This window comes from Mauremys mutica, chromosome 13 (genome assembly GCF_020497125.1).
Source record: "Mauremys mutica isolate MM-2020 ecotype Southern chromosome 13, ASM2049712v1, whole genome shotgun sequence".
Classification (NCBI taxonomy): Eukaryota; Metazoa; Chordata; order Testudines; family Geoemydidae; genus Mauremys; species Mauremys mutica.
In genome coordinates, this window is record NC_059084.1 from 58,548,694 (window position 1) to 58,559,807 (window position 11,114).

At 42.9% G+C, this 11,114-nt stretch overlaps 1 protein-coding gene across 1 annotated transcript in view; it reads left to right on the top strand.

The window, feature by feature from the left end:
• Positions 1–2,804, top strand: part of LOC123347874 (olfactory receptor 14A16-like) — a 65,390-nt gene extending 62,586 nt beyond the window's left edge. The window contains exon 8 of the mRNA XM_044985064.1: positions 1,835–2,804. Within this exon, the coding sequence (XP_044840999.1) occupies positions 1,854–2,804 (951 nt within the window). The 5' untranslated portion in view covers positions 1,835–1,853. The remainder of the gene's footprint in view (positions 1–1,834) is intronic.
• Positions 2,805–11,114: the final 8,310 nt, after the last annotated feature.

An 11,114-nucleotide genomic window follows, 5' to 3' on the forward strand; every position in this document is an offset into this window, starting at 1 on the left:
TAGGGTGGTGAAAAACTGGAATGGGTTACCTAGGGAGGTAGTGGAATCTCCTTCCTTAGAGGTTTTTAAGGTCAGGCTTGACAAAGCCCTGGCTGGGATGATTTAGTTGGGTTTGGTCCTGCTTTGAGCAGGGGGTTGGACTAGATGACCTCCTGAGGTCCCTTCCAACCCTGAGATTCTATGATTCTATGATTACTTAATGTTGCTGGGCTTTCATTGTGTTATTAATTATGCGGGGGCACCTGGAGTCTCTGCCAGGCATTTTTTTTATTATTCTAAACACAAATAAAAAGACAATAATTACAATTACCTTAATTCAAAACAGAAGTGATGGATAATGAGACAGAAACAGAGCCAGTCTACCCTCTTGCAGCTGTGTTGGCTCTTCTGGGCCAGCAGAAATATAAATAATTCATGTTAATTGAGAAAGGCCAGTGAGTAGAAGCTGGTATAGGTATGGAACAGCTTCCATATGAGGGGAAACTAAAAAAGATAAGAGCTGTTCAGATTAGAAAAGAGATGACTATGGGGGGGATGTGATAGAGGTCTATAAAATCATGACAGGTGTGAAAAAAGGTGAATAGAGAAGTGTTATTTACCCTTTCTCACAACACATAAAACAGGGGTCACCTGATGAAATTATTAGACAGCAGGTGTAATACAAACAAGAGGAAGTACTTTTTCACACAATGCAAAATGAATCTGTGGAACTCATTGCCATGAGATGTCTTGATGGCCAAAAGTTTAAATGGGTTCAAAAAAGAACTAGATAAGTTCATGGGGGATAAAACCATCAAAGACTATTAGCCAGGAGGGTCAGGGGTTGCAACCCCATGGCTGGTGAAACCCAAAACTTGACTGTCAGAAGATAGGGGTGGATCTCTCCAAAATTGCCCTGTTCTGTACCTTGCACTTGAAGGTCTGGTACTACTCACTGTCAGAGACAGGATAATACACTAGATGGACCATTGGTATGATCCAGTATGGCAGCTCTTATGGTCTTATGAATAGAGACAGGTAGAACTGCTGTTGGGTGCTACCTCAGGCTTGATTCTCCTAGCGACTTAGGCACGTCACTACTACTTTAGGCACCTAACTCCCAGATATACGCACCACTAGTATTTACTGCTCAGCTGCTACCTTACCCTGTAGGTGCCTAAATTCGCTCTGTACCTCCTTTCTTTTGATGTAAATATTTCTTACATGCTACATTTCTGCCTCTGGGCATGAGCACCCCAGCCTCGCTTTAGGCATGTGGATAGCTAAGCCCAGAGAAATCCACAAACAAGGGGAAGATAGCTGTTCCCTTGCCTTATTCAACTGCAGGGCCTGATCTGACAGGTGTGTTCAGAGGCCACTTACCAGAGTGGGCCGGCACACAAAATCACACGACATGGCTATGTAGGGGAGGAAGCAGATGTCCCCCATAATCTTTAGCCCAATGGTTAGTGTACCCACCTCGGATGTGGGACATCTCAATTCAGTTCCCCGCTGATGAGGAGAAAGGATTTGAAGATGGGTCCTCCACTTCCCAGGAGCATGGGACAGTCTCCTGGGGTGGGGAAAGGGTTCTCTATATTAAATAATTAAAGAGTCATTGGCATCCTTGTCTCCCATATGAGAGCCCTACTGACCAGGCTATAGAGTCATTTTCCCTCTGGGGCCCAGTGACTCGAATAATAAGCATTTATCTGCACAGCCTGACAGAATGGGATCACGGCTCATTTTAAGCAGCTCCAATATCTGTTTTTGAAGGATGATGATAGTCTTTCTCTTTCTCCCTCCTTCCTTTTGTCACTATTTTGCTGACCGTTCCCCTTGTCTTGTTCCCCAGAGTGTGTCTGAAGCAGGTTATGAACAACCAAACCTCCATGCCCGAGTTCCTTCTCCTGGGATTCTCTGACATTTGGGAGCTGCAGATTCTACACTTCACAGCGTTTCTAGTGGTCTACCTGGCAGCCTTGATAGGGAACCTCCTTATAATCATAGTCGTAGCCTTTGACCGACAACTTCACACCCCCATGTACTTCTTCCTGGTCAACTTATCCTTCCTAGACCTGTGCTACATCTCTGTGACTGTCCCCAAATCCATGGCCAACTCTCTCATGGACAGCAGAACAATTTCTTTCTCAGGGTGTGTCGCCCAACTCTTCTTGGTTGTCACCTTTGCCATTACGGAGCTAGCATTACTCACAGTGATGGCATACGATCGCTATGTTGCAATCTGCCATCCCCTCCATTATAGGATGTTAATGAACAAGGGCAGGTGTGCCCAGATGGCAGCTGGGGCCTGGCTCAGCAGCATGATGTGTGCCGTGATACACACTGGTAACACATTTAGGTTACGCTTCTGCCACTCCAACATGGTTGGCCAGTTCTTCTGTAATATCCCACAGCTACTAAAGCTCTCCTGTGGAGATACACGTGTTAATGATATAGTAATGCTTGTTCTTGGTTCTGTTTCAGCTGTTTCCTGTTTTGTATTTATATTTGTGTCTTATATTCACATCTTGTTCACGGTGATGAGAATCCCCTCCAAGCAGGGCAGGTACAAAGCCTTCTCCACCTGCCTGCCCCACTTGATTGTTTTCTGTTTGTTTCTTGGCACTTCAACATTAACGTACATGGGTCCCAGATCAAAGTCTTCAAAAGCTTCGGACCTGGTAGCGGCTATTTTCTATTCTGTTGTGCCACCAACTGTGAACCCAATCATCTACAGCCTGAGAAACAATGAGATAAGGGGTGCGCTCAGGAAAATGTTAATCGCTCACCAGCCTGGTCCAATATGCATAAGATGGATTTAACATTGAGAGAACTGTGTGTTGTCTTTCCCGACATCTACATTGTTATGGGTTTCAACATTTATATGTACAAGTTTTAATAAAAATAAATGGAAAAAATGATGACAAATAAACCATCTGTAAAAGACAATTCTGGAGCTTATGAGTATCAATGGACAATTGAATGTTCATTAGACTAGCTAATTAATATTACACCTGTGGTGGCCAAATTGATGTAGCTTAATAGGCTCCTGTAGCAATCCTGATTTACACCAGCCGCATTAAGTCCAGTGTAGCTATGGTTGATTCACTTTAGCTGTGATGTGGCCCATTAAGTTCAATTGAATTGCATCACTTGATGCCAGTTGGGGATCTAGCTCTAGCACAGGGAATGGACCAACAGCTTGAATCCTAACCCACTGGTAGATGAACATGTTAGGAAATTGAACCTTGATGTGGATGGACATTTCCTACAAAGGGATTGAGCACTTTGGGCTTTGTGGGAGATCCTGACCAAGGGGCTGGTCAGCCGTCTTCCTGGAAGGAGGTGTGATACAACTCTGACCTTGAACCAATACTGTCATTCTGTTAAGTCTTAGTCGCTATTTCACTTATATCTCCTTGTAACCCTTTCTGACTCTATCCCTTACATTTGAACTCACCTAAAACCTCTCTCTCTTTTTGACTAAATAAACTTGATTTACTTTTATTCTAAACCAACCCAGTGCTGGGTTTGACTTGAAGTGACTATCAGCTCCAATTAAAGCAACAAGCTGGTGTGGTTTTGTCTCTTTAAAGGAGCAATTAATCTGATTACTCCTCTGAATGCTCCATGAGAGGGCTGGATGATTCAGAGCAGACTGGTTTGTTGAAATTCAGCACTGGGCAGTGCATTGGGGGTCACTTGGCTAGTAGTAACCAAGGGCTGTGGTTTAACAGGCAGGCTGCTGGAGTCAGAGTTGCTGAACTAAGACTGTTCAACACATGGACACTTACAAGACGTGGTAAAATTATCACAAATGCTCTGAAACCAATGGACCAGGTTAACCACAGTGTTACTCCACTTTCGGGCAATATAACAGCATTTTAATAAGTTGGGTGATACTGACATAGAACTGGGATAATGAAGGAGTCAAAAAACAGGGCCAGTAAATTGTGTTGAACAGAATGCCGTTAATTGATCTTGGTGAGTGGACCTAAATGGAGATTGCCCTGCTGAATTTGTTCCATTTATCACTAAGTCCACCTGTTAAGGAGGTGGTGATATCACTGTTCCTTAGCTCACTCTGGGCTCTTTTGGCAGCTGTGATGCTGGTGTTGTGGTTACACAGCCCAGGCACATCCTATTCATAGATTTTAAGGCCAGAAGAGACCATGAGATCCTCTAGTCTGATTTCCTGTGTGGCACAGACCTATCTAGGTTACATATAAATAATTCAAGTCCCAATGTAATTCTCATTCAACTCATCGGATTTTGCCCTTGATGCCATCTGACACAGATCATGCCCTGAGAAGGGGGAAAATATCCTCCTACATTTGTGGCATGATCCATCAGTACAAGCACAGGGGCCGGACAGACTCTTGGGTCTCTTATAAGACTACATCACCATCCACCACCAACATTCAAAGGCGGTGGGTTTCCTTCTTGTTTAAACTGGGTCATCCCATTCAGACAGTGGGACTCTCCTGGAAAAAAATGACAACCCCTGTTTGTTTATTTTCAGAACCTATCTATTGTGCTTACCTGCCCCCTGTTACTAGAGATCCTGAGCAACACGCAATCTCCAATGTATTGTTCTTACAGAACGCCTGTGAGAGAAGAAAGTGATATCAGCCCACATTTACACATGCAGACCTAAGACTCAGGCACCTAACTCCAGGTGACTTACTCTGGGTCACACAGAAAGCTTGTGATGGACCAAGGTCTTGAACCCAGCTCTCCTGAGTGCCCAGCACAATGCCCCAATCACTGGCCCTCTCCATCTCCTAATAAGAGTTAAAGCCACAGCCACAGAAACACTGCCTTGCTTGCTAAAATTTCAGAGTGCTCTCTATTGCACCACAGAGACTACTTTACATTTGCTTAGTAATGAATTGATTTTTCCCCCTCACTAGTTTTGCCTTTCACCTCTGCAGGGAACAGCAACCAAAATGCCCTTAGAAGAAGCCACCTAAATAAATTTTCTTAGTGAAACTTCAACCATTCATCTCCATGAGTTGGCTGCAGTGAGTTGGCCATGCTTTGTGCACACTTAGGCTTTTCATACATTTGTGTCATAGCTAGTGGTGGATCCCCTGGCTGGTTTTGGGTCCCGATATGAAATGAATTCTGTCCCCACCTCTGAGCTGGCTCTTAGTGGTTCCATTATGATTCAGTTTCCACTCTCAACTTGTAGATGATGCCTGCTACCACTGACCTTTTTTGGTCACAAGAGAAGGGTGATGGGTTTATCCACATATTCAATTTCAGACATTATTTACAGATTTCTTCAGAACATCAGTGACTATAGCTGTGGGAGGGTGGAGTTGGGTCTCTTTCATTCAATGTATCATCAAGACATGCTAGTTACATTTTAATTGTAGGGGAAAACTCTGGGTTATTAATGGTGCTAATAATGGTAGAACAGAAGAACAATGTGGAAGCAAATGTTTGTTTCAGGTCAGGATGAAAGTCACTAGGCCAGGCTCACAGCTAGTGTAAATTGATGTTGCTCCACGGACTTTGATGGCGCTATGCCAGTTAACATCAGCTGAGTCGCTAGCCCTCTAGAAATGAACCGGTGTCAGTGAAGGCAGAATGGCAAACGGAAGCAGAGTCTGAATGCAGAAGGAATACACAGGAGTAAGTGAGGGCAGAAATAGGGCATGAAATTGAATATTTGTCAAGAGTTGTGCTGAAGAGGCTCACACCAGAACAGCATCCAGAGACTGTGCTGGGATCTGCAGGGCTCAGGGGAGTGAAAACTAGTAGAATTTAGTTTTGTTAATATTTTAAGAAGCCATTTCCCTTTTTCTTCCCTTTGCAGTGGGCAGCACAGGGGCTGACCTTTGTTTTTGCTAGTGGGTTCTCCTCTCTGCCGCCTCACCCCATGCGAATGGTGGATGGGCCTTTGGAGTAGAACGATGGACGGGCCTTTGGGGTAGAGTGGCGGATGGGCCTTGGGGGGAAGAGGCCATTTGGGGATGGGGCCAAGGTCTGGGCTCTGGGCCCACAAAAGATTAATCCAGCCCTGTGGGTGCTGATCACCTCCCATTATTTTTTGGTCGGTGCCCTGGAGCACCCATGGAGTCAGTGCCTATGAAGAGCAGGACATGCCCAACCAAATTACTGTGACCAAGTTCCTTCTCCTGGGATGCTCTGACATTCAGGAGCTGCAGATTCTACCCTTCTACCCACAAGGGGAGAGGCAACTCTAGATTTAATCCTGAGTGGAGCGCAGGAGCTGGTCCAAGAGGTAACTATAGCAGGACAGCTTGGAAATAGTGACCATAATACAATAGCATTCAACATCCCTGTGGTGGGAAGAACATCTCAACAGCCCAACACTGTGTCATTTAATTTCAAAAGGGGGAACTATGCAAAAATGAGGGGGTTAATTAAACAGAAGTTAAAAGGTACAGTGACTAAAGTGAAATCCCTGCAAGTTGCATGGGCCCTTTTTAAAGACACCATAATAGAGGCCCAACTTCAATGTATACCCCAAATTAAGAAAAACAGTAAAAGAACTAAATAAGAGCCACCGTGGCTTAACAACCATGTAAAAGAAGCAGTGAGAGATAAAAAGACTTCCTTTAAAAAGTGGAAGTCAAATCCTAGTGAGGCAAATAGAAAGGAGCACAAACACTGCCAACTTAAATGCAAGAGTGTAATAAGAAAAGCCAAAGAGGAGTTTGAAGAACGGCTAGCCAAAAACTCCAAAGGTAATAACAAAATGTTTTTTTAAGTACATCAGAAGCAGGAAGCCTGCTAAACAACCAGTGGGGCCCCTTGATGATCAAAATACAAAAGGAGCGCTTAAAGATGATAAAGTCATTGCGGAGAAACTAAATGGATTCTTTGCTTCAGTCTTCACGGCTGAGGATGTTAGGGAGATTCCCAAACCTGAGCTGGCTTTGTAGGTGACAAATCTGAGGAACTGTTACAGATTGAAGTGTCACTAGAGGAGGTTTTGGAATTAATTGATAAACTCAACATTAACAAGTCACCGGGACCAGATGGCATTCCCCCAAGAGTTCTGAAAGAACTCAAATGTGAAGTTGCAGAACTATTAACTAAGGTTTGTAACCTGTCCTTTAAATCGGCTTCGGTACCCAATGACTGGAAGTTAGCTAATGTAACGCCAATATTTAAAAAGGGCTCTAGGGGTGATCCCGACAATTACAGACCGGTAAGTCTAACATCGGTACCGGGCAAATTAGTTGAAACAATAGTAAAGAATAAAATTGTCAGACACATAGATAAACATAAACTCTTGAGCAATAGTCAACATGGTTGTTCTTATGTTTCTAGTCATTTACCTGCAGCCCTGATGGGGAATTTAGTCATCATCAAAGTCATAATCTTTGACCACCACCTTCACGCCTCCATGTTTTTTTCTTTCTAGACATCTTGTCCTTTCTAAACCTCTGCTGCATCTCTGTCCCCAAATCCCTGGCTAACTTCATAACCAATACCAGACCCATCCCTTCCTCTGGATGTGTTGTCCAAGTCTTTCTGGTTCCCACCTTGGCAGCTTCAGAACCGGGCTCTCTCACAGTGATGGCATCTGACCATTATGTTGCAATCTGCCAACCTCCTCACTACAGGGTGATCATGTGCCCAGATGGCTGGTGGCTCAGCAATACTCATTGTTATACACCAGGCCTTTACATTGTTCTTCTGCAGATCCAATATTATTGGCCAGTTCTTTTGCAATATCCACAAGCTGCTAAAAGTCTCTTGCACCGATACAGATGCTAATGATATTTTGATGATTGCCCAAGCAGCAGTTATATGTATGAGCCACTTTACTTTAATCATTTTTTCCTACAATCACATTCTCTCCACTGTGCTGAGAATCCCTTCCAGACAGGGTAGGTATAAAGTCTTCTCCACCTCCCTGCCCCACCTCACTGTGTTGAGTTTGTTCCTTGGCTCCGCAACATTTACATACACACAGCCAAGGTCTGCTTCTTCCTTGCATCAGGACCTGCTGGCTGCAGTTCTCTGTTCTGTGGAACCACCAGTAAAGAACCCCATCACTTACAGCCTGAGAAACAAGGAGATAAAGTAGGCTCTGGGCAAACTATTTGGGAGGATGTTTTCACCAAAATTATTGAATTCCTCACTTTGATATTCTAGTACAGTCATATTGGACTCTATTTGAATGATCCTACATCGAATAAAGCTGTTCTCATGTTGGAATGACTTTGAGTTCTCCAATCTTTCATTCTGACAATTGGCCTAGTCTCCCTCTCATTTCACTCAAGTTATTTCAGCTGTGTTACTCCTGATTTACACTTCAGTGACACTACTCCTGGTTTGTGCATGGGTTAGTGAAAGGGGAGTTAGGAACTGCATTTATTTTTCCTGGGCAGTGCCCCTTTTAGGTATCAAACATTTTGAATTTCAAGATTTTTAAATGAGAAAGGGTCAATTATTTTGATGAATATTTTCATTTAAAATATTACCCCTTTTTTGACCAGGGTTATGGGTCTTCTAATTCAGAGAAGAGACTCTGAATGTGTCAAATTATTATTTTATCTGAGAATATTTCCAAAGCACACTTTTTGGCCAAGTGATTACAATCACTGACATCAGTTACAATGCTGTTGGCTGCAAGCTAATGGTGAAATTCACCCATGTGCAGAGGTAGAAAACAAGGCATAAATATCACTTCAATCCCACTTCAACTTTAATTTCATGAGTTCCATGTCCATTAAGCATTGTGAAAGCACTGAAATGGTGCATTGACCTTGGACATTTCAACAATGAATTGCATCTGAGGAGGTATTTGCTCATAAACAGAAGTGTGTTGCATTAGGATGACAGTGGTGAAACATCGGTATAAGGCAAGTGCAGTCGCCCCCTCCTGGAATAATAGGGTATTGCTAACTCCTGAGATCTTATTGTGAGTCTTGTGATATCTGGTGTTTTTTTCATAAAACCTGTCTGCTTGGAATTGGATTATTACCTGAGAGCCTCAACTTTCCTTTAATAAAAAAGTAAGTTTCTGGCCTTTGTGGGTTTTTGAGAAAAGCAAGTAAAAATCAAAATTTATAATTTTAAAATCTCATCATTTTTAAGCAAAACTCAGGATTTTCCAGGGAACTGACACATGCTTTTTGAATATTTGGGTTGGCAACAGTAATAGCCCTGTCTGACAGAATGTACCCCTGTATTCACACTCTACACACCATTGTAATAATATTTGTACTATATATGCCTCTTATGGTATCTTCTGAAAACTAATAACTAGCTGGTCAACAATTGTATGGAGAAATTTGTATAGCAACATTATATATAAAGTTATAGACATAATCTGAAATCATAACTGAAGTGTGTTTACCAGACATGCCTGGGAGTGGGTAAACCTGTTTCTCAAAGAAAAGGACAAAGCTGACACCTCTAGCCAGGTGTTATTCAAGCAGATAGGCCATGACCTGTCAAATGGTTGATCTTTGGTAAGGAAGCAGGTGGGAACAAACATATATGCAGCGTAGCAAACAGCACGAGCCCTCTTTCACCACCAGAGTCCTTGACTTCAACCTCACGGTGGGAATGAATTTTATCTAGAGGTAACCCTCGGGGAAATACATTTCAGAGGATGACTGAACTATAAATGTGAGGGGCAAAACACCCAAGTTACCTCTCCCTATCCATCTCTGCTCTTTCACCTAAGACGACAAAAGAAATCAGCCCATTTGACTTCGGGAGAAGTTCCTGACCTGAAAATTGATCAACCCTAATGATGGAAGCATGGGACAAAAATTTTACCTTCAACCAAGTCTAGCTTGTTATGTTTTAATAAAAGGAAGCATTTTATCTTTATTTCTCTTGTAACCATTTCTGACTTTAATGCCTTATGCTTGTACTCTTTTAAAATCTAACTCCTGGTAGTTAAATAAAGATGTTTAATTCTATAATTAAAACAAATCCAGTGTTGTGAATTGTTTGGGTGACTCCATTTAAGGTAGCTGGCTATTCTATATTGATCCTCTTAGAGGAGCCACAGACCTAATATATCTGGATTGTCCAGGAGAGGGCTGGATAGTGCAGAACACACATTTCTGTGAGGGGGAGGGGGAATTCAAGACTCGGAGTGTGTTGGGATCACCCTGTAAAGAGGAACCAAGATGGCTGAAAGCCAGAGTGTGGGTGGTGTTTGCTGACAAGCTGCAAGGGTCAAAGCTGCTGGACCAGGACTGTGTCTATACACAGACACTTGGGGTGTGACCTGCAGGCTGGCAGGCTGTTTGTGCGGAGCTCATGTGGGAGCTACAGCAGTAAAGTATTGTGAGGTACCCAGATTGCAGGTTATGAGTAACACAGCCCCTCCCTGGTCTGGCTTGCAGCCCGGAATGTCAGACCCTGACACAACTTTACAAATACCAGCAAAAATAAATTCTTGGGTTATTAATATGTGAAGGAAATAAATCCACACCATGTAGAGGTCAAGCATAGGAGTTTATTACACACAGAGCTGGTGGAGTGTCACCTTGCTTATTAGGCTCAGAGACACTGCCAATCAATTGATTACAATAGAATATATAGATTTTCCATGGGCGGGGGAAAATGACTGGGTAGGCAGTTCCACACCCCGGGATAGGTTTTGCAGCAAGACAAGATAGCACATTAGCCAATGGTTAAAAGGTTACATAATGTGTCTGCCCATGGTCTCAAGTTAGCAAGTTAACATTTAATTAATACTTTGATAAAATGTTATTAGTATAAAATTTATATATATGTTGAAATTCTGATTTGGGGTCCATAGGAATGGAGCAACTCCTTTGATTGTCCAACAGGTACATTCCTAGGGCAAAGAAACAGTGAGCATATATGACAATACAGATTGTCTCCTTTATGTCTTAAGGCAGGCATTGGTCCTTGGGACGGGAGGTGGAAGGATGCCATATCTTATACTGACATGTGCCAACTTTTCATAGACTCAAGGTTGGATCTGTGGGAAGAACGTTCCCTACAGAAGAGACTGACACAATAGGAACAGGGATTATTTGTTCAATTTGCAACTCTGAATAAGACACAGTTATTTAGTTCTTAGCTCCAACACCTGGCAATTTGCTGACCAGGCCTATTTTAGCAAAACAAGATTATCTGTTTACTGCAGCTTTCTC